This window comes from Anguilla rostrata, chromosome 14, assembly GCF_018555375.3.
Source record: "Anguilla rostrata isolate EN2019 chromosome 14, ASM1855537v3, whole genome shotgun sequence".
In the NCBI taxonomy this organism is placed as follows: Eukaryota; Metazoa; Chordata; class Actinopteri; order Anguilliformes; family Anguillidae; genus Anguilla; species Anguilla rostrata.
Window position 1 is genome coordinate 30,637,896 of NC_057946.1, and position 25,126 is coordinate 30,663,021.

General features: G+C 44.9%; 1 protein-coding gene across 30 annotated transcripts in view; it reads left to right on the forward strand.

Moving 5' to 3' along the window:
• Positions 1-12,895: 12,895 nt before the first annotated feature.
• The window catches only part of cast (calpastatin), a 70,338-nt gene continuing 58,107 nt past the window's right edge, over positions 12,896-25,126 (forward strand). For 9 of the 30 annotated variants that reach the window (XM_064309193.1, XM_064309202.1, XM_064309204.1 and 6 more), the window contains exons 1-2: positions 12,902-13,193; positions 18,363-18,494. In XM_064309193.1, the coding sequence (XP_064165263.1) occupies positions 13,143-13,193; positions 18,363-18,494 (183 nt within the window). In that variant the 5' untranslated portion in view covers positions 12,902-13,142. Of the gene's footprint in view, positions 13,194-18,362; positions 18,495-25,126 lie in introns of all 30 variants that reach the window. The other 21 variants (XM_064309190.1, XM_064309200.1, XM_064309191.1 and 18 more) reach the window with 6 other exon arrangements.

The window sequence follows — 25,126 nt, forward strand, 5'->3', positions numbered from 1 at the left end:
GCCCCTCTGCTCCTCCCCGAAGCCGGTGTTTTTTAAAGCATCGAGAGCTCTGTGCAGACAGAAAGGCCATTTAGACATGCTCCTGCTTTTCTCCTGCGCCCTCTGTCTCTGACTCACTCCCTCGCTCCCCCTCTCCCCGCCATCTCCATCGCGTGGTTGTCATGGTTACTCTCTTTCTCTCTCTCTCTCTCGACTGCTTTCTCCTCTTCTTTTCTGCTGTCTCTCTTTCCATCTATTTTTCCTGTCACCTTTCTTGCTGGCATAAAACAGGGTGTGGAATTCAACAGGTGTTTTACTTTAGGGAAGGGGGGGGACCATTGGCCTGTTCCTGGTGCAGGTAGAAGCACTGCCCACACTGAGCATCATTCCATACCTGCACTCCAGCAGAATGCCAGATTCTCTCACATAAACATACCCTCCCCGCCCCCCCACCACCTGAAATCAGCTCCCCATAAGTCCGTCCTCGCATGAAAACAGCTAACCACCAGTCCCCTCACACCCCTGCCTAAAAACAGCTCAACACATACCCCTCAGTCCCCACCCCCGCCTGGAAACAGCTCAACACATACCCCTCAGTCCCCACCCCCGACTGGAAACAGCTTAACAGCCAACACAGAGACACACATTGTGGGGGGGAGTATATTACCACTAATTCATTTTTCTGCAGTGATATGACATTGGGATGTTTTGACGTCGACAGACGACAGATGAAATGTGATGTGTGTCTGAGTGTCTGGAGGGTTGGCTTAGGAATCGGTGGCATTATCTGTTTGTGTGCTTCTCCGTCTGTTCTCAGTAAATCGCATCATCATTTCGAAGGCCCCACTAAGGTTACGACAAACCCAACAGGCTGTACAGGTTGGGACCTCTCTCTGGACGGGACCCTATAACACACCGTCCACGTGATGAGGGGGATAGACTTTTTTAGATTTTTGTTGATTCTGAGAGTAGAAAATATTTCAGCCCAATGAGCGGCAGCTCTGTTTACATGCAGCACAGACAGATCCTCTCAGCACAGGAGACGCCCGCGCACCTATTTTTAACAGGAAACCTACTGCGCCCCCCTGTTCCTCCGCGTTACCAAAAATGGCCCTTCCTGTAATTATGGGGGCGCCCCACATGGCTGCCTGTCAGCTTTGCGGTGCATAATCAGCCAATTAAGTTCCCCCCTAATTGCGCTAATTGGGTTTGGCTCCGATTGCACGAGGAGACTGACCAGGAATTAAGGATGGGGAACCAGCTGGCTTTGATTGGCGTGTGGGCGGGGGCACGCCACGCCCCCCCCCCCCCCAACCCCCTCCCCCACTTCCCAGCATGCCTCAGAATGGACTGCACTCCAGAATGCTTATTGACTCCCACAATGCAGCCAGGAAACGGTGTTTGCTAATTAATTGCGGCCCTTTCGAGACGTGGAAAAGGGCGCCCGCGTCGTCTGCCGCTATCTCCGTCGCCCTCGCGGCCCGGCGCTACGGACGCGGCGGGTGAGTCACGCGGGGCGAGGGGCTTTTGGGGGGCGAGGGGACGTTGAATCCTCTCCTCTGCTCTCCTCTCTGGGCTTAATCTGGTCCCCCGTTTAAAGGCCGGGGCCATTGTGTCCGTGCAAACACTCGGGCCGAATCTGTGACAGGATCTGAAGTGGACAGAGAGCCCATTGAGCCGGCGGCGGCTCCGCGGCGGCTAGCGGCGGCTCAGGCCTCCGGGCGGAGGGAGAGGCCGGCGGCTGTCACCGCGTGTGTGTGTGTGTGTGTGTGTGGTGTGTGTGTGTGTGTGCGTGTGTGTGCGTGTGTGTGTGTTTTCCCACCAGTCCATCTGCACTCCATTCAGGGAGACGCTGCAGTGAGGGTCTGATACTGGGCCTGGAGCCCAAAGCTCCTCCCTCTGCTACAGGCCTGGGGATGAGCGGGCTAATCCAAAACACACACCAACACTACAATATCACATCATCAACATACATACAAACACACACATATACACACACAACAGTCATACACACACTCATCATACACACACTCATAACATACACATCATACATACACACACTCATATACACACACATACAGTACATACACAACATATACACACACTCATATACTACACACATCACAATCATACACACCATACACACATCAGTAATCACACTCATATACACACACACATACAGTACATACACACAATCTACAACACTCATAACACCACACACATCATACACACACATCACACACATACAGTACATACACACACTCATATACACACACATACAGTACATACACATACAATCATACACACACTCATATACACACACACACAATCATACACACACTCATATACACACACACATACAGTACATACACATACAATCATACACACACTCATATACACACACATACAGTACATACACACACTCATATACACACACACATACAGTACATACACATACAATCATACACACACTCATATACACACACACACACAATCATACACACACTCATATACACACACATACAGTACATACACACACTCATATACACACACACATACAGTACATACACATACAATCATACACACACTCATATACACACACACATACAGTACATACACCCACAATCATACATATGCACACGCACTCATACACACATGGACATTCACTCACAAAGTATGTCCGTGTGCATACATACTTGTACGTGTACACCTGCACACACACTCATACACACACACACACATACAGTACATATGCACACATAATTGTACACATACACCTGCACACACACTCATACATATATACACAAACACATACACATACATACACACATGGACACACTCATATACACACTCACTCACACACATACACACAGATGCTCATACAGATACACACACACACACACACACAGACTAAAGGAGACAACAGTACAGAAGACACTAATTCCCTGAAAAATGCCACAAGGCAGAATCTCAAATAAATCTATAAGGGCTAAAATCCATGAGACACTTTTGGGCATTAAACACACTGAAGACTGTAGTTTGCTGGCTTCAGTAACAAGGCTTCAGTGTTTTTTTTACACAAAGGAAAAAAACAGGAGGGATCCAAACCGTTTTTGACCCTCAAATTGCTTCTGAGATGCTAACTAACGAGAGTGCAACAATGCGCTTTGAGACGAACAACAGCACAACGAGCAAGCTCATCAATCAGTTCCTCTCGTGTAGTCACGGTGACGTGGGCGTGGGCTTGATCCGAAGAGGTGAAAGCAGATTGGCCCGTTGGAGGGAATGAGCCCCGCCGTTTCCTCTAATGGGCCAATCGCTGTCCGCTTCCGTTTCTTCCCTCCCCCTTCCAGTGAGCCTACGCCCAATGGCAGGGGAGAGTGTTTGTGTGTGTGTGTGTGTGTGTGTGTGTGCGTCTGTCACCATTTATGCCCTCAGCTGGGGTTTTGTGGGGGAGGTCACCTGACAAACACACTCATCTCTTTTCCTCTCTCGTGGCGTAGTGCCTGGACTTTTATTTAGCTGCATTTTCCACCCTCATCTCTTCAAATTCCCGCAAACAATGAGGCATGTTTCTCCTGTCACTTCTAATTTTGTGGTTTCAGGAACGATGCGTTTCCTGTTGGTGTAGAAGTGAGGTGTAGAAGAAGGTCCTCTTTTCCCTTCCATGAGGAAGGCAAGATTCCATTGTTCCTGAGCTACCAGAATGGCAGTTGACAAAGGGATTCGAAAAATACACACAGGCTGTACTGTGTCTCACAGAGTAACAGAGAACAGAGAAAAAATTGGACAAAAACCAGGCCGAAATCCCCAAAAAGCAAGCAGTGAGGTAAAAAAAAAAAAAAAAAAAAAGGAAAGAAAAACTTGGTGCGAAGAAAAAACTCTCAGATGGGAAGAAATCTCAGGAGGAACCCAGCTATAGAGGGGGAGCCCATCCTCCACTGGCCGGCCTGGCGTAAATAGTGTAGTGGTAGAATAAATGTAACAGGAACGTAATAAGGGATCTATCACAGCAAGCAAGAGGTAAGGACATGCTGTAAGGAATACTGATATCAGGATTTCTCTAGAATGGCACCAGAAGAAGCCAAATATGAACACTCACGGATATCCTCCAGGTCCCCAGAGCTGAGTCATCACATTCCCCTTTACAGTCTAAAAATATTACACTGTGACTCAATAAATAAAGTCATGATTGCTGGATAAGCCCTATAGCCTAGATATCAAACGAAGGCTGACTGGCTGAATATATATATATAACTGGCTAGCAAAGTGAACATAAACAAAGTTAGGTGAATTAAACATTGTATGATGGTTTACAATTGCAGTCCTCCACTGGTGATGATGGTTTACAATGCCAGTCCTCCACTGGTGATGATGGTTTCCAATGCCAGTCCTCCACTGGTGATGATGGTTTCCAATGCCAGTCCTCCACTGGTGATGATGGTTTCCAATGCCAGTCCTCCACTGGTGATGATGGTTTCCAATTGCAGATGCTGAGTTTCGGATTGTTGCAAGGAGTCGCCAGTCGCAGGTCTGCATCGGAGGAGTGAGCCTGCTTCAGCAAAAAAAGTAAAAATAATAATAATAATAATAATACAACAGTTCAAAATGGAAAAAAAAGAAAGAAAAAAAAATCAAAGAGACGATAAAAATGAGGCGCTTTATCTCTGGGTTTAGGCGGCGAATGTTGGGGTCTGCAGCCCCCCCCCCCCCCCCCCTTGTTATCAGGCGGTGGTGGAGATGAGAGGCGGGGCTCTGTGATTGGGCCTATCAGCCGCTGAAGGTCACCCGTATCTCTGACGGCTATCGGAGCCGCCTCCCACCGCCGGCCAGCCGCTCGCTCCGGCGGCTCCCGCCAATTACCGCCACTGCCAAACGATCAATGGGGATACGCGGCCCCGCTGACGTCATCACTGCTCTTTACCCTGAGAGGGGAGGGGGGAGAGGGGGAGGGAGATAGCGAGGGAGAGAGACAGAGAGTGCGGAGAGGGAGAGAGAGAGAGTGGGGAGGGGGACAGAGAGGGGATTAACGGGGTGAGAGGAAGAAAGTGAGTCTGTGAGAGAGACAGACACCGAGAGAGAGAGAGAGAAAATGAGAGATAGAGAGAGAGAAAGAAGGGATCCAGATGCATGTGTGGCAGAGATAGGGAGAAAAGAGCAAAAGATAGAGGGGGAGAGACAGAGAGGAAGAACGACAGAGGATGGGCCAAAAAGAGGTAATGAGAGCGATGGAGAAAGAGAGAGTGGGAGGGCCTCCCAGGGGAAGATTAATTTCCTCATCAGCATCTCTATGTGACAGTCTCCGCTGACCATAATGTGAGCGTTTTTTTTGGGGGGGGGGGAGGGATTGGAGTTTGGGGGTTCACGCAGTGTACTACCGTGGGAAGGCACGATTTATGAAACCGTCAGCAAATCAAACCAAGAGCCTATAATAGTGATTCACACCAACTCCTCATTTGGATTTTAATGGGAGGAAAATTAGGGGGGAGCGGTTTGCTTTTCTTTTTTTTTAATGCTCCACTGAGAGATGCTTGGCTTAATTGGAGGCATGAATCATTACGTACCCTCGCTCGTCCATGGGTGAGGGAGAGGCACTTAGGCCCGTCCTGACAACGCGTTTCCATTTGTTGGTTTCCCGCTACAGTAGCTTCCTGTGCGAAGGTAATGGCGGTCCCATTCGTCTCACGCAGCCTCGTACACCGCACGTCATTAGGCATTCGAGGCGCGAGCCTTAGATGCTCACAAAAGACTGGACTGATAAGGGGAGCGTTCGCTAAAACGGTCGGCTTTTCTGAGCACGCAGCTGCCACTTGGTCACCTCTCATGCTGTTCTGGACTAATTGCTCTCTGTTTAAACAGCCGCAGACAGAGACTTGCGATCTTTCTCCCATGACTCATCGAAACCCGTGCTGTCCTGTGATGTAATACTTGTTATGAAATTCAAGGTTAAAGGAATCTATTTTTCATATGATGCAATTATTTCGATATAAAAATGGTGAAAAGCGTGACACTTTTACGTGTATTTGATTTGATAATACCAGGGTGTGACATAAATGCATCATAACCATTATCAGAAATAAAACCATGAATGAACATACCTAGCTTACAGCAACAGGTGTTCACAGGTTACTTCTTAATTACCATAACGATCCTCATCACGTGTTTACAAGTTAATGTAACTTGTTAATAGCTGGACGTTCGGCTTGTGCTAACGACAAGAATTATGACCATTAATATGAGATAATAAAGTTAAATATGACCAAATACTGTTACTTTGGCTTGAACATGAGTGCTGATTGTTCTAATTCACACAGACAGAGAGGAACATGTATCAAACATCCTCACTAAGGTGTTTATGGGAAATGTAGTCCAGAGCTGGAGTTGAAGCATTACACAGTCTCAAATTATGGACTTCACCTCCCATCAGCATCATGACAAGATCTCCTCTTTTTTTTGGGGGGGGGGGGGGACTTGGGCAGCAAATTGTTTGAAAAGTGAAAAGTGTTACAGGGGATGATGGGAAGTGGAGTTCACTGCTTTAAAAAAAACCTTCGCCTCCTCTATGAACTGTGCACTGATGCTGAGATTTTTAAATGAACCGGCAGGTGTTCTCGCTAAGTGCCAGACAAACAAACGCACAGCGGTCGCTCGGCTGCATTGAAAGCCCCCTCCCTGTGGCAGAGTTCGCCGCGTACCACTCTCGGGGCCCTGAGCGGACGCGGATGCGGACGGGGGCGTGGGCGTGGGCGTGGGCGTGGGCGCTCCGGCGAGCACCCGATCGATACCCCGCCACGCCGTCTGCTCCGGCGGGAAACGGGATGAATGGAGCAGGGACATCCGGGGGAGCTGGGAGGCACGCTCGGGGGTTTGAGGGCGGAAGAAAACTCTCCATCCTTCTCTTATCTTCTGCCTTTCCTTTCCCTCCATTAAGCGCAATGGGGGGGGGGGGGGGGGGTATACAAACGGCAGTCTGAGCCCCTGGTGTTAATGACCAGACCCACTCACCCTGGATGCGCTCTACTAAAATCGCTCGTCTCCCCACTTCCCCCCTCGTTTCCCTGGTGATGGCGGCCCTCCCGCTGTCTTTGGCGCCACGAATGTTATCGGCCGCGGTTCGGCGGTGTTTCCGCCTATCAGGACATCGCGCGATTAAACAGCCATGTAAAGGTCCTGTGGGAAGGGGGCGGGGGGCTGGTCGTCTGTCTCCTGGGCCACGGGGGCCTTCGGATGCAGGGGGGCGCACGCAATTATCGCCCGCACGGCAGCCGCCATTATTTTCAGGGTCCGACCGAGAGCCATTACAGCTGCGCAGACAGCAGGGCCATTATGTTCAATTAGCATAATTATTACTATTAACAATAACGGCCACAATAACAGTCATCTTCGGCCTCCAGATCCTTGCCGGGGTCCTTGTGCTGTACATTGATGTGGTGACACCCTGTGTGGTCTGGCATCTGCCCAAATTGGCGGTGAACACTTAAAAAGGCATGACCTCAGCAGGCGAGGGTTTTCACCAATATGGCGGCCCCCTACCCTCCTCATCACTCAATAGCGCCTGGACGGGCAGGGTAACTGCACCCTTCCTGCACCGGCTGCCGTGCACAGTCTCGGCAGGTGCATTGACTGCGGCAGCTGGCTTTGTGCTGGCTGCGCTGACGTGCGACATCCTCCTTAACCGACTGGAGACAGAGTCAAAGTACTTCAGCCTGACGGTGACGGGGCAATTCTGAGCCACTATACCAGAGCCCCCAGCTTGGATACGATCCAGGTTTGAGGCGAGAACGTGTGGCTCATCGTAAATGCACCTGAATGACATCTTAATTGGATAAGGCGCCCAGCAACCAGCTGGAGTTTTTTATTTGAACCTTGGGCTTTTCAAATTTCGGTCAAGTGCTTAACTTTTTGTTTTTGCTTGGTCCCGTGACAGCAAAGAGGCTGTTGCTGGTTTGTTTCATTTTGAACGTTAGTGTAAACTTGTGTGCCAAAAATGTATTGTCTGCCTGCCCAGTCAGTGTTTGGAAGAGTTGGGAAATTAAGTTGTAAGGAAATTTGAAGTCATTCCCCCTCCTGCTATTAAAGCAAAGCATTCAGATATGATGCATCTTCTGCTGAAAATGCATCTTCCATCTCACAATGGACTGTGCTGTGCTCAAGGTCATCCTGTACTGCAGAATAGCGTTCATTTTGTTTTAATGGAGGGTTTTGAGAACAGGGGTGGAGGGGGCAGTTGCGAACCGAGGGGTTTCGCCGATTCTCATGAATGTAATGCATTTCCCTTTGTTTGGTTTCCCTTTGTTTTTACATTTGCGTTAGGTTGGACATCACAAGGAATCTAATTCGCAGTAAGCCACTGTAAATGCACAGACGTGCGCTGAAAGAACGTTAAGATGTTTAAAAATAACCCTCACACAGAGTCACGCAGTCCCATGGCTGAAGGAGGTGGATCAGCGTGCTTTGGCCGTAACTGATGGCTGAACTGGGGGGGGGGGGGGGAAGATCGCAGAAAGGCACCAGCGTCTGCGCCGTTGCAAACAGGTGCGCACGTGCAGCCGCCAGCTAGTACCGGGATAAGCCGCAGCTAGCCGCAGACGCGTTGCGCTGGCCCACGATGAGTCATCGACGGATCGCAAAAGCACACGCGCGTGAAAACGGGTAACACCGCCGATGCTAATCAGCCTCACTCGCCCTCTCAGTTCCAGAGAAAGGAACCCAAATTAAACCGCGCGTCTCTGAACACTGAGTCAACCGCCAATGATTGATAAGAGAAATTAGCTGAATTTGAGATTTGAACGGGGGGAATAAATTCGTGCTGTAATAGGTCCCGACAGGTTCTACATGAATTTACAGCCTCGGACATGTCCACAGCATTCCTTTATGTTAATACTGACAGAACAAACAAGCACTCGGTGTATTCACCTTTTTTTAAATGGCAGTTTCCACAGTGTAGAATGTGTACTGGACTGCGTTTGCAGCATAGATCTGGACCGCTATTGATATAGCATCTCAGAATAAAGCATCATCCTATTTCCATGGAAACAGCATTGTGTATAAATGAAGTCCTCTCGCGGTTGCGTCCGAACAGATTGACAAACAGCGGGAGGTGTGGGGAAATAAAACCGTAGGCTGTTTTCTCAACTTCGGTTGGTCAAGTTTTGAGCTTCAAATAAATTTTATTCATTTTTGTATCTTATTTTCTGTAGCATATATATTTAAACAAATGCCTCCTTTGCTCTTCTTCCCTTGAACATCCGCACTGACTTTGAATCTGAAGAAATTAAAAGCCTTCAAGATGTCAGACACCCAAAATAATTCTTCCACTGAATATCGTCCAAATTCATATTCAGAGTCTTGGCCTTTGAAACGGTTATTTGACACTGGACAGCTTTGCCTGGTGATTGCAAACCACTCATTGATGTAAAACACTGGAAGCGCTGCATTTCCACAGTGCCCACATTACACCAGTTAACTACAGATAAGACAGGCCACAGCATCACAGCTCCCATCCTTTGTACAGGAGGAGTAGCTGAAAAAAGATACACTATATGCCCAAAAGTATGCAGACACCTGGCGTCCAACATCTCATCCTACCTTAAGGGCATTAATATGGAGCTGGTCCACCCTTTGCTGCTAAAACAACCTCCACTCTTCAAGGAAGGCTTTATACTAGATGTTGGAGCATTGCTGCAGGGATTTGCTTCCATGCAGCCAGAAGAGCATTAGTGAGGTTGGGACTGGACAGTTAGGCTTGGCTTGCAGTTGGCTTTCCAACTGATTGCAAAGGTGTTGGATGGGGTTGAGGTCAGGGCTCGATGCAGACCACTCCAGTTCTTCCACACTATTCTCCCATTTCTATGTGGACCTCACTGTGTGCCCAGGGGGCATTGTCATGCTGAAACAGGAAAAGCCCTTCCCCAGACTGTTGGGGAAGCATGGGATTGTCTAGAATGTGATTCTGTGCTGTGGCATTCAGATTTGCCTTCACTGGAACTAAGGGGCTTAGCCCAAATTATGAAAAAATGCCCCAGACCAAGAGGCTGAATTTAAACTACAAAAACTCTAGGACTGGAGTCTGGAACCTATGATTTAGACCTATCACAGCTTGAATTTAATGTCATACCAGCTAGTCATATATGTACAATACTGTTAAGATCAAAAGTGTAGACACACTCCCTCTTCTCACAACCATTTTTTTTCTGTCTCTGCAAAAAATACTGTGAGCCACCAGAGGGCGCTATATCCCCAAAAATGAACTAGAAGCATAGGATGAATAGGAGGAATTTGCATTGGTTACCAGTCAACTCTCTTTTCTGCCACACTGGCCCAGCCAGTGGATGATGGGCTCCCCCTCTGTTACTGGGTTCCTCCAAATGTTTCTTCCCATTTGGGAGTATTTTCTCATAAATGTTGGAGTGTATAGGGAATAGCCAAGCTTTTGTTATCTGTCATTTTATACTGTTGTACAACAAATTGTATTACACATGATGAAAATATTGCACACATATGCATAATTGTATCTTTCCATTTTTATTGATTTATTTATTGAACCGATTTATTTATTTATTTATTGTCATTTCTGTCCAAATTTGTAATATCTGATCACATTTATAGCACTATCCCATCCTGCATCCCTGAAGAATGCGACTTCAGCTGCTGCTTTTTCCCTCTCTGTGGCACAGCTGCGCAGTCATTGCATTTCCTGCACAGCTGGAGTCACTCTCATACACTTGGCGGGGGGGGGGGGGGGGGGGGGGTTGAAACGCTCCCCCTCTGCCGCAGGACAGCCAATCACACGCTGCCTTACTGGGACCTGCACGGTCTGGACTGAGCACATGGGGCAGAACTACGTCCTGAAAACCAGCCTTTGGCAGCACTCTGATATACTGCCAATGACATGTGAAAAATACCGTCTATGTGTAATATAACAGTGATATACATGATACTGAAATAGATTCGTTTTTGATTTGACATATTCCCATGTTCTGATGCGATGGTCTGGATGCCTTTTCTGTTAAAGTCAGAAATCTGACATTACCTCAGTCTTAACCTCACTGCCCAGCACTGTCTTTTAAGCATGGCAGCCATGGCGTGTCAGCGTGGACGTTCGTTTGCACACCTTTCTGAGAAACGGCAATGCTCGTAAAAATACGATGCCATTATAACTCCCCAAAGAATGTAATTACAACTGTTATCCAGAACTGTGTGTTCATCAGAATCTATATGTTAATGTTGGATGTGGTACTACAATGGGTCCCATTCTTTTCTAGCAGAAGATCCGTTAGTACCCGAGGGTGGGAATTCAGCGAAAGCAAACAGTCGTGTATAAATATGCGAGAGTAAAGAAACGCGGCTGACTAGGCCTGCGTGTTCTGTCTGGAAACGTGCTTTGGCTGGCCTGCATTGCCAGGGCAGATATGTGTGGAGAACAGGAAGCCAGGCAACATCAGATAAGAAACAAAAAGCACTGGCTCTCCACCAAGTCCTGTTAACTGTTTCCCACTTGTTTCATTATTAGTGCAATGAATCTACACATGCACACATGCACACACACACACACACACACACTCACACGCACACACACACACACTCACACGCACACAGACATGCACACACACACACACACACACACACACTCTCACACGCTCACACATACACACCTTCTGTTTTTGCACGAGCATGACTGCGTGCAGTATCTGGAGCAGAAACACCATGGCTGTCTTAGATCAGAAACTGTGGTGCGTCTGGTTCCTTATTCCCCTTTTATAGTCATTACCTGACCTCCAGTCGCCACTTTAACCTGGAAACAGCAGCACGCTCTTGACCTCTGTTACAGTGAATGCAACGTTCCCCTGCTAGAGGACGTCCCGGGTCACTCACCTGTGTTTCTCTCCGACACGTTTGTGTCAAAAACACTTTGACCCCTTTCTGCTGATTCTGGATCAGTGTCAACCCCCTAGAAGAAGAGATTAGAATCGGGACTAGGGGCAGACAAACTGGTCCCGGGACTGTCATTGGCGCCGAAAGTACTTGGAGCAGAGTTCTGGCACCTGGATGCAGGAGGACTGTGGCTAGAAGCTGAAATATAACTGGCTTGCTGAGTTAGAGTAAGCAGAGTTCCACACCCATACATGTTTTCAGGTCTGATTGGTATTTTTGCCAGGTGCGCAGTTTACCCATAAAACCAATCTATGTCGCCACAAAAAATGTTGTTATTTGCACTTCATATCAGACGGTGAGAATGGTGGTAAAGATATAAAAAAATGTCGTAACAACTATCAGGGACAGGTACCTGTGTATGTTCATAAGCACTGTACAATGTACTCTGCTTTAATAATTTTTACATGGTAGTGTGAGAAGAAATATGAGACTTAATAAAACAAAAAGTGATAGATTAAAAACTACACATTTGTCTGTCCGTTTTTTTCTGATACCACAGCTGCACAGTGGTAGACCTTCTCGGCCCGATGAATACTGGTCTTTGGGTGTTAAATTTACCCAAGTTCAGCTCATCAAACATTAGGATACAGTGAGGACTTCTTTTAAATGCAATGTTGTTCAAAGCAATAGAACAATGATTGATACGCTGTTGTTTGTAGCTTCAAGTACAAATGTTGTTGACGGTAAATTAACAACCATGCAAGGTGTCCAAAACCCTGGTGTGCACAGAATCCATTCACCTGAGAAACAGGTAGAAGGATTCTGCGAACTTAGGGCGGTTGTCCGTCTTACGACTGCACCGCTAAATTTGATTGTTTGGTACATTTTCAACAAGCATCCCGAGTAGCAGCGAGAGAGATCCCAAACTTCACTGCGGACTGGCTCGTATCATGGTGTTTACACAAAACCAGCTATTTGGCTGGTGTCCCAGGGGCGGTGGACGGATGCCCAACGCCGACAATTTCACCGAACTTGAGCACAAAGTGCGCATGTTGCACCAGTGGCGATCCGTACTTCTCTTGTTGGGGGCGTCTACACACACACACACACAGCCTGTATCGCCTCGGGTTCCAAACCCAAAAGACTCTGCAATGAGGAAATACGAATAGCTACAAACCCTTCTAGCAGCCTGCGAAATAGGCAGTGGGAGCAGCAACTTGGGCGAAGGGGGAGAAGCACTGAGAGACGATTTCTGATCAACACATTTTATTTTCCGCGCAACTCAGAAGATGCCACATAATAAAAAGAAAAAGCACAGTCGACACGGAAAGCCGAAAGGGGTAAGTTATTTTTTTATGACAAGGATTCGTTTACCGTTCGATACGTTTGTGCAATGGTAATTACTTTTATAAGAGCAAACATCATTGGTTAATCTTTTCACATATTTTCAGCAAAATTATTTGCGACATCACTGTTCTCGTTTTGTGGCGCATAGTACGTAAATCATCGTACATTTTGAAGTTCGTCTCAGTCTGTTTATTTCGCCTCATTAACAAGCCACCGTGTTCGCTGGATTATCAGTTTCTATTGATTATTGATTGTACGTTTAAGTGGCTGTATTTCATTGAGGTATACGAAATTACACAGCTTTTGCTTTGGTGTGTATTTGTTTATTTTATTTATTTATTTATTTTAAATGTCACGTAGTGGGATATATCTTGCTCGTGGCATAAATTATCCTAAAGCTAGTCACCCCGGACATGATAAAACCTTAATCATAACGAAGTAAGGAAGCTGCATATCAAATCGGGTGCGCGGTCATTAGCCTACGAATAACAACAGACCACGCCGAATGCTGAAAACTGAAGACATACATGAATTAACCAACGACCACGTCAATGAACAAAATACGACATTCAAACGTGAAAACTCAACATATGGATGAACAAAATGACACAGTGAAAACTCAGCATTTTAATTAACAAACGAACTCAGCGCGGGAATGAATTACCCCATTTAATCTATAGTGACAACTCCACGTGATGCTGTTCTCTCATTCAATTGGACACTTGACTTCCACTGTGGGGTCTGATCATTTACTTTAAAGCCTGCCAATCAAAGGCTACGCCCCCACAATTTTCATTGCGAATTTGACGCTTGATCGTCTAGACTGTGGCTTTTCCAAGGTCTTTGCCCGTCAACGTAGCCCCGCAACTTCAAACCCACTATAATCTACTGAACACACAAAATTGTAAGTCCAAACAGATAGCTGTCAACGCCTTGGCGTTAGCTAATTTAGCACACTGGCTTACAAAACTTGGGACCATGCGGGAAATTCCATGTACACAACATATCTGTTGCACAGTGGGTGAAGATAGAGAAATCAAGTAGGCCTAATCGACATAGATTCAGGCAACATGCTCATTGACACTCAACAACCTTCTGCAATATAGGCCTACTATCATTGAACAACGCAGTAGGCTATTCCTTTAACTCACAGTAAATGCAATCAGTAATTACATTGATGTACAGTAGTTCAATTTAACTATACCATGTGAACACTGAATGCAACCAGTCCTGTTGCATCATGAGTTAGCTACAGTTAAGAGAAATTTAATCAGGCTGTCATGTGCGTAGACGCCCTCATCAGTAAGTTATGCACAACGTGCTCTCTTGCGTTGTTGTTCCCCTCATGAATATGTAAGACTATCTTGATTCAAGGTTCCTCATTGGCCACAACCAGAAAATGCACGTTAAGGTGTCAATGTGTGATGTGTTAACGCGTAAAAATATTACGTGTTAACACGAATTTTAATGTCCTGTAAACACGAAATTTCTAAGACGTTATTTGCTCTAAAATGGCCTTCCATACTTGGTGGTAGTGTCAGTTTCACAAGAAACTTGTTCATCGATTACGAAGCGTGAAAATCCTCAGTTAGATGAGAAATGCCGGAAAAGGCGTGTCTCTACCCTCAACAGAAGGTAGTGGTACGTACTCCGATTATCTATTGCACTATTCTCTAATTAGTTGGTGTCATTGTATTGTTTGGAAACATGTGAAACGAGATGTAACCACCGAATTGTCAACAAATCCTAGTTGGCGGCATTTAGATTCATTAGATTATTATTATTTATTTATTTTATTTTTTTGAAGGAAAGTTAACAACGGGCGCGGCCCGGCCATGCTTGGCAGTTTATGAAAGGAGTTCCAAGAAGGCATCAATCACATCAGCTTGGAACTTTAAGCCTTAAGCGTTTATCTATGACATTTTAAAGAAAGCAAAGCAATATGCGCACCGATTGCGCACCGATTAATCTGGGTGTGTGTGGTACAAACGTCAAATCTCAATCGTCCGGCTCTGACAGGAGCCAGTATATAAGCCAATGAAACCCTGTAAAATTAGACGTGCGACCTCAGCAGTTATGTAAACCGTAATTAAACTAATTATGTTTATGAATGAATGAAAAAAGTGCAGCTCAGAGTTACTGTTCTTGACTGGTCTCGGTGTCTTCCCATTGGTAGGACTAGATTATTAATGCTGACAATTTCTGATTTGAGCAGGATCTTCTCATGGTGATACAGGAACTCGGGGTGCTATGTCAGTTGGTCAGTTTGATCAAATACATCTTTTCTTCCCCCAATACCGTTTCTCCCTCTCACACATTGACATGTCTTTGAGTTTATGGCTCCGTTTTTTAAATTTATTTTATTTTTTAAAGCACAGTTGAGAGTCACAAGTTCCACACTCATGGATAAAATAACAAGGGACAAAATGTATTTCACTTTGAGTGAAATGGCCACAGTATGTTGAACTGTTTTTGATTGGGTGAGGTGTGTCACCTCAGGCAAGTCAGGGTGCTTCACCCATGGATGAACATGCATATACTAGAATGTGGATTTTTTTTTTTTTTTTTAATGAATGGTGCTCTTCACATGCAAGTGCAGACTACAGTCCTTTCCACGCTGACTGACTGAGGTATGCACCATTCAACTACGTTCTGTGGAGCCGATCAGCCAAAAAACGCTGTGTATAAAAAAAAAAAGGCTTTTTTTAAATCTGTGAAGATGAGTCAGTGTTGCCGGGCTGATTTCAAAACCCGGAGCCAAAAGGGGCCCTAAAATGTCTGCCAGAGAGGTCAGAGTTATGACGCTGCACACCCGAAATAGCCAATGCCCGACGCACACTGTTTGTCCTGGGGGGGGAAAAAAGAGGACTAAGAGTGAAAATAAAGAGCTAAAACTGCCAACTATATGGAAAGAAATGTGGTCATTTAAACTGAAGAATGCGTTTGCTGTTACAACTAGAGCTGTGTTATTGATGGATGGATGGATGGATAGATAGACAGATAGAGCTAAAACAGCATATGCGGAAAAGAATTACTTTAGACTTTTAGTCTAAAGAATTACTGGGACTTTTACTTGACTAATTCTTGCCAGAACTGCATAAACTGGAGGTTCTCATAGCTGGTCTCTGGCCTCCTTGTTTATGTCGGGTTTTGTTAAAGACGTTCTACATAAGACCGTTGAAAGCTGAGATTTTTTTCTCTATTTTAAACTGATCAACACAATGCAAAATGTGCTCATTGGCTTATGGCTATGGACTTCCTTTTCCACAAATGTTTAGGTTCAATGACTAGGGCAGTGCCCGAATCAGCACACTTGTGTACTACTGAGTATACAAGTTGTATGGAAATTGTGTGCATCGCATACACTCAATAGTACGCAAGTGCGCTAATTCAGACACGGCCTAGGTTTCCACTCCTTCAGCAGTTAGGACCCCATTAATTTAAAAAATGAACCTCTCTTTAAAATAATGATGTTTTTAGAATGATGACATCATGTAACACGTTATTTGAAAAGAGTTCTTAATATGAGTGAGTAAAATTCAGGTGGAATCTATTTAGGGCATGCTATGTTTTATATTATATTATATCAGTGGTCTCCAACCCTGGTCCTGGAGAGCTACATGGTCTGCTGGTCTCTGTTTTCACCTTAAAATCAGCGCCCAATTGAGACCCGAGACACCAGGTGAGTTGAGTTAACTGTGTAATCAACTGCTCTAATTGATTCATGAAGTGCAGAGTCACTATGAAAACCAACAGACCCTGTAGCTCTCCAGGACCAGGGTTGGAGACCACTGTATTATAATATGCCCTAAAGAGGGTGCGTAATTCCACAGTATACATTAAAAGTGTCTAATTAAGGACCATTAACCTTTTATTTGAGGGTTAAAATTATGGGTGGAATGTTTAGGGAGGATGTAGTCTGCAGGTTTTAGCAAGAAACTATGCTTGCGGAGGAGATTATAAAACCAGAACCCAAGAATGTTTGGGGTGCACTTTTTTTTTTATAACGCAGGATGTAACATGTATGGGGCTAAATGGTAAATTGTAAATGGACTGCATTTAATTGATGCCTCTCATTCACCCATTCACACACACACACTCGCACACCAACGTTGAAAGGCTGCCATGCAATGTACCAGTCAGTTAGTTGAGAGCAATTAGGGGTTAGGTGTCTTGCTTAGGGACACTTCGACACGCCCAGGTCGGGGAATTGAACCGGCAACCCTCCAACTGCCAGACAACCGCTCTTGCCTCCTGAGCTATGTCGCCCTGGAGGGCCGCAGTGCCTGCAGGTTTAATTCCAGTCCTGGAGGGCCACAGTGCCTGCTACTTGCTACTTGCCAACGTCTGCCTTTACAGTGCGTGTAAGATGATATACTGCAAATCACTTTCATGTTAGCATAGAGTTCCTAAAATAAAACACATCTGTTTTATATATATCATATATCATTAAAGTCCTAATTGTTCCTGGAACTCCAGAACATTGGTGCACAGTGTTCTCCCAATGTTGTTTCTACAGAAAGGGATGCAATACTTTGGCTGATTAGTCACATTTCTTATCCTGCAGAACACAGCTTCTTCCAGTCACTCTTTATTTTAGCTGTTTTTATTTATTTTATTTCGTTTGGAGGCGGCAGCGCTCTTAGCGCTTGACCAGGAGGTCCGCACTCGGGCTCGCACACTGAGGGGTAAGCTGTGCACACAGGGCGCCCTGAATATTTTACAAGAATATGTTATAAGTCAAATATATTTTCACTAGCCTGCTCCACAGTTCTCGTTGCAGCCTTTGGCTTGTAACACATTGAGAACGTGTGGACTAACCAATGGTGATCTGTTCCATCTATGTGGTTATTTAAAAATGAACGGAATTCTAGGTGCGATTGAACCTGTCGGCACTGATGGATGTTTGTCACCTTGTCTGGCGGGATTCATGCAGGTGTGATAGCTATAATTGTGGCCTGAAGCAGGCCCTGGGTGTCAGAGTGATGATCCTGGAGCAGGTTTGGTCGGTCCATACCATGACCTTATCCATTATGAGCCGGAAGGGCCAGTCTGATCCTAGATCAGTGCTCCTACTCGGGGACATATATGGGCTTAATGTGGGCCCAAATGTGTGGATTGGGAGCCCAGCGCTGATGTGTTTGCGTGTCCCTGTGTTCCAGGCTGCACAGGCGGCAAAGGCGGCACAGGCTGCCCCGGCGGGCGTGGCGGCGTCAGAAGGTCCAGCCCCGGACGGAGGAGCTGAGGGGGTAGAGGTCGGCCCACATTCTCCCACAGCTGCGCCTGAAGCCACGGTAAGCCTCCCTTAGGGCCTCGCTCTCAAAGGTGAAAGGTCACACTGACCTTGGGCACAGGCTCCATTCCGTAGGCCTTCAGAGGCCATCGCTGGAATGACTCAGCCAAATCCAAATTTGCCATGACGACAGAGGAGAGTCTTTACTTAGCGTGCTCCGCCCTCTGATTCGCTGTGCCCCGCCCTCTGATTTGCTGTGCCCCGAGCCAATCGGAGGGAAGAGTGTGCGACGTGTGAAGATGGAACTCGAACTCGAGCTGTGCCTCACCTCCACTGCTCAGAAATGCATGACTCACCTTGGAAGTCGTCCACAAAAGCCCTGGCTCACAGAAAGCTGGCTCTTGGCTCTTACAAAACTTTTATACAGGGCTGATGATCTGACGCAGGGCTGCACAACTCCGATCCAGGAGGGCCGGTCTGCGTGCTGGTTTTTGATCCAACCGGTTACCTTAGATTTTGTCTTCTGACAGCTCTATAAACCACTCTCATTCACTCCTGTACTTGAGCTCAGTAAAATCTTCAGTATACACTTGCACTCTGTGGCTGCAGCTGGTGCTTATACCAGTGTAAGCTCAAGGGATGACTGAGCTGATTTAAATACTTAAGTTGCCACAAAATCCTAAAACAGGTCGGTCCTAGTTGTGCACCTCTGATCCAGAAGTTTGTGCGTGTGGAGGTACTGTATAGCAGGTCCCACCGTTTGTGCCAGTGTCTGCTTGTGGTGTGGAATTATGATTATGGAATTTTCGGAACTAGATATGTGTGTACGTTTATCCAGTTTTTAATAAGCTAATGTCGATTGAAATGTGCACAATTTTGCGATGCAAATAGAATGTTTTTCTTGTCTAAACTAATTGAGGAGAACTGTCTCTGTCATATTTAGTAATATGTCATTTCTAATCAAGTACAATAATTAAAAACAAGTTGACACCAATAATAACGTTAATCAGTTTAAGGGAATTTTCTGCCTGCTCATTTTTCAGCTCAGCATCCGTCACTAGGGCACCCAGTGGTTTTCTTCCACTTTAAAAACAAGACCAGGTCAAAACCTAGTAGGCCTATATGGTTTTGAGGACTGCCCTGCTACTGTGGTCCAGCCAAAAATAACTAGCACTTTGCTGTCAGCGATGGGTACAGACAATTTGACAATTAGGACGTTGGCGCTTCTTCATTGCTCTTAATGGTCTACAAGAAAATACAAATAATTCGAAATCCACGCCTGCAAATCCATTATTAAAATACTTGGTAGATTTGTTAATAACCGCTGATGGCGTTAATTTCTACTTGTTTAATGTGACTTTAGAAAGGTTAGTTAGCGTTGTCGTAAAATTTAGTGTTAACACATTACTACGGTTGCGGGTCAGGCACTCTTCACGGTAAGAAGAAATTTTAGGATAGCGCTTCCAATATTGCTTGTGTCAAAAGTGCTGCGACGGAAACAGCGATAGATTTACCCACGAGCCACATCTGTCCAAAATGTAAACAAGTAAGGCAGTCTTCGCGGTCGGGGAAAATTTTATGACAGTGTCACCCAGCGAGTGAACACCACAAACGGCGGTGGTGTAACAGTTATTGGCTCATTACTAACTGATTGTGGCGAAAACCTGCGGTGAAAACTTGCTAGGTTAACCACTACCCCCCCCCTCCCAAACCCCCGTGAAGAGTGCCGGACCCTGAACTGCAGCGTATTTTCCCCCAAAGATGGTATTTCTAGATATAGCCTAATTTTGCCGCTGTGTTAACACATTTCTACGCTTGCCGGTCAGGCACTTCAGCGTAAGAAGACATTTTAGGATTTTCCGATTTTTTTGTGTCGAAAGTACTGCTCAGGAGCCACATCTATCCAAAATGTAAATAAGTCCGGCAGTTTTAACGGTCGGGAAAAAAATATGACAACGTTGACGTGCTCATCAATGTCATCTACCTAACGTTATTAATAAACAAGTGAAGTCGTTATTTCGATGGCGATTAATAAGTCATGTAATGTTACAATGTATCGAACGTTACATGCATGCTACTAGTTTAACGTTACCTACACACTGCTTAAGTTAATATAAAAAGAATGTAGGCTATGCCTACGTACCAACGAGATGAAGTGATAACGCGGAAGTTTGTAACGAGGTTAGTTAGCCTATTAAATAAGAAATGGTGGCTTGCTAGGTAACGTTAGCTTGTGATAGTTGGAAGCGTCAAGTGTTGAACGTCATTCTACGCACAATGAGGGTAAAGAACACTGATCTCAGACCTGCTGTTTTCCTATAGTGCGTTCACCTTTTAATCAACAGATGTCGCTGGTGAGCTTTCCAACCGCGCCGCCCCACTGTAACTGTACTTTAAAAAACATCTTTAAGATACTTTTTTCCTTCTTAATTCCCTGATGCTTAGACCCGGCGGGCCGCCGGCCTTGCAATACACTGGCGGAAACCGTGCCTTTAAATCTGAAGTGTCAGAAGGGGGGGTTGTGTAAAATGATTTAAAGTGATCCTTAAATGCTCTTCATAGCATCACAATCATAAAATAAACTCATGAAATATTAAATTCACTTCCCCACCATATAACAGCAGAGTTCACCTTTTAAAAAATCCTGGGTTTGTGCCTTGCATTTGCAGTGGGGGGGGAAGGGGGGCAGGGGGGGCAGGGGGTTTGGAATGTGGCATATACACTTTATATGGTTGTGCAGATCCCTCGTTGTCGTGAAATATGGATCTTGCTGTATAAAGAGTGACTGATAAGGTTTTGGCCTCCGGGTTGCTTTTAAAGTTCACTGCTGGTGCTTTTTACTGTGGGGTCTCTCAACAAACCCCCGTTTAGCCAGCATGTTTCCCCTGTAGCATTATTATTTTAAAATATCTAGTGCACGTAACGTGACTTGCTCATGTCCTGTCCTGACAAGAAGAGCAATTCCATGGTACAGTACATGGAACGTGTGGAACATACTGTTTCTGCCCACCATTTCTGCTGATACTGCTTTTTTTTTTTGCATGTTGTAATCTTTTCAACCATATATGGCATGTATCCCCCTGGAATGAATGCATCTAATAATTTGATTAATATGTTTGACAATATATTAACATGCAATTTATTTAATGTCTAAAAAAAAAAAAAAGATGTACTGTTGGATATTTTCTAGTATTTAGCTCTCTAGTGTTCAAGAGTGGTACGACAGTCTGTCTGGGTTCCTTGTTTTGAGTGTCGCACTGTTTAATTTTAGCCACTCGTTACTCAGTAGAGGAAAGGACAGTAACACACAGGACATCTCCACAAGAAACACCTCAGATATGCTTGCTGTACACATGCTTGGTGAGAAATTACATAATACATAAGGTACCTTACATTAATTATTCACTCTGTATATTATATTCGGGAATAGCATGTATGATTCCTGGTTTGCAAATATATATATATATATATATATATATATACATATATATATATATATATATATATATATATATTGCTTTTCTGTGTCCAATATGCAGGCATGTCTTTGATTGGCTCAGATGAGTCACATGGAGAATCTGGATCAATCATAGGGAGAGAGAAAGAGTGACCCATGCCATGAGAAAAAACAGAAAACAAGATGTCTAAATGGCAGTCAGTGAACAGGAGCAGCTGGCAGTTTAAGAGGGAATTCTGGGCTTCCTTTCAAACTCCTGAGAGAAAACGCCATTAGCTGTATTCTTGCGAGCACACGCTCAGTTACTGAGGTGTGGAGCCAGACTGCCAGCTCTCTTTGAAAGAGTTGTGCCAGGTCAATATGCAAATCCTTTAGCTCCCAGTCCTGTTTTAATATGGTTCGCTGAACCCAAAACCTCCATGTATTCAGCTTCATTTTGGATAGGAATGAGACTAAATTCCAGTTTGAGTTGAATGAGATAAGTGATCATGTTTGGGGACGAGGCGGGACAGGAGGGTGGTTGGGGTGGTGGGGGATCTTTTAGATTGTTATAAAATTGTTACTTTCCTAAAAAAAAAAAAAAAAACCTTTTCTCTAAACAATTGTATTTTGTGTAAACGAATATAATTTCCCCTTTTTAAGGTAAAATATAGCACATTACCGGTGGTGTTCTTTTGCTATACAGTCGTTATTTCTATTTAAGCAAAAGGAGATTGAGCAGTGAGTATTCTGCTGTGTTCTGCTGTTCCAGTTAAATGGAAAATGGACACCATACCGAACGCTTCTGTGCTGCTGGCACAGCTGTGGGAGCCGTTGCGCTGCGAGGGTTTACGGGGGGGGGGGGTTAGCGGTTCGTGGCAGACGCCGGGTTGAAATGATCCGCTGGTTTGAGAGCAGAGAGACAGCTGGAGAGCTCGGAATACGTGTGACGCGATATGGTCGAACAACTGAAAAAACAACCGCCTTAAACAGTCAGACAAGCGCAGTCAGTTTAATAGATACTCACGTTGCGTCAAAACGTCCAGGTAAGGTGCTGAGATGCTAACAGCTAGCACGCAGTAAGAAACCATGTTCCTTTCAACCTTTCGGCATGCAAACTAAGTACTGCGTGGATACACGGGGTGTTCTGGCACAGAGGCGACCAAATCATTCCAAATGTTACGCAGAAGGCAAAACAATACCTGTCCATCCCAACCATCTTCGTCAATGTTAACTATTTTGTATCTTCCCATGGACAAGTTTACACTGACCACTGCAAGAGAATGATAGAGGATTTTGTTAAACGACTGACCATGATCAAATTTTATGTCAGAGTTTAAAGCTTACCTTTCTATTTCATGTGAGTCCATCTTTTTCAGTCTTTCATTATGACAATCAGTCTTGTTTAACAATTTTTTAAAAGATAAATGTAGACCTACTTCCCATTGATTAGAAAGAAATGTACAGTTGCAAGAAAAGCTTGGACCTTGGAATTACTGATGTGATACCATCCTGGTATAGGTAACCTTCTGCATGGATTCGGTTCAGCCTATGATTTACCTCCAATCAGAATCATGTAGTTGATCTTGATCCTTACATCTGAATCTATCCAAACACGTTCTGCTCAAACTAATAACACACAATCAGTTGCACTTTTCATGTCTTTATTGAACACATGGCTGGAAAATGTATGTGAACCCTTGTATCTAGTGACTGGTAGGACTTCCTTAGCAGCAATATCCGACAAAAGTTTCCTATAGTTGCCGAACAAACTTGCTCAATGGCGAGGAGTGATTTTAGACCGTTCCCTCTTACAAAACTCCAATTTCTTGCATGAACGGCCCTCTTCAGGTCATGGGACAGCATCTCAATTGGGATAAGGTCTGGACTCTTAACTTGGCCGTCCCGAAACATTTTGGTGTTGGCGATCAGCGGTTTTTCCCTCCAAACACAGCGCTGCCCATTTCTGCCAAAAGGTTCAACTTTTGTCTCATCCGTCCATAGAACATTGTCCCAGAAGAGTTGTGGAACATCCAGGTGGTCTTTTGCAAACTTGAGATGTGCAGCAATGTTTTTTTTTTTTTTTTTTGGTGCGCAGTGGTTTCCTCCATGGTGTCCTCCCATGAATACTATTCTTGTTTAGTGTTTTTCTTTTAGAGGACACTTGAACAGAGACTTTGGCAAGTTCCAGAGATTTCTTTGGGGCCTTCACCGTTACCCTAGGATTCTTTTTGACCTCCTTCAGCATTGCACGCTGTGCTCTTGCCGTGACCTTTGCAGGATGCCCGCTCCTAGCAACAGTACTGAATTTCCTCCATTTGTAGACAACTTGTCTTATTGTAGATCCATGAACACCCAGGCCTTTTGGATGTTTTATAACTTTTTTCGTTAAATGAAATACGAATTTTAAAACTGTGTTTTGTGTTAATTCCCTTTGTCTACTATTACATTTTGTCTAAACCACTCAACGTGACAAATACGCAATAATAGAGGAAATCATGTAGGGGGCAAATACTTTTTCATGGCACTGTACATGTATTTGTGTCGAACACAAACTTGCAATTTCTTTTTTATGCATTTTAAAATAATGCAGCAGATGAAGTTGGACCCCCTTATGACTGAAACACAATGCTTTTTTATCGTATGGAGAAAAAGAAACCGCTGACGCGTGGATTTTTTGCGCACTGCTAACAAAATGCGACCTCTGTAACGGCACGCTCAGAACGTACCCAGGACACGTCCCTGTGAAAATAAAACTGGTGGCGTCCGCAGCCTTGCGCCAAGCGGCTTTTGCGGGTGTGCGTCTTGTAGGCGCAACATTTCTTAACACTGAGGGCACGTTGGCACCAGAATCTGTTTGCATGGCTTTGGCAGGTTGATTTGTGCTGACTGTAAACTGTGTAACCTCTTCATGCCATGTACAGTTCTGTATGCAGCTGACAAGACAACAGCCTAGTGACAGTTGGCATTCAAATTTTGTTTCCCAATTTTATTTCTGTCTTGAAACATAGGCCTGATTATTACCTTGTTTGAAGCTGAATCGTTGCTTTTGACGATTTCTTTAGGTTTTGATTTAATATCCGATGACTACCAGTCCAAAATGTACCCATAATTCATTTGAAACCCTTGTCAATGTGTATTTTTGCCACTAGAAAAGCACAGTTTAGACACGTCAAAGTATTTGAAAATGGGTAGACATGTTTAAACGAGGCAGAATCACCAATGGAAATATGTGATAACGTGTTTATTATTCAATA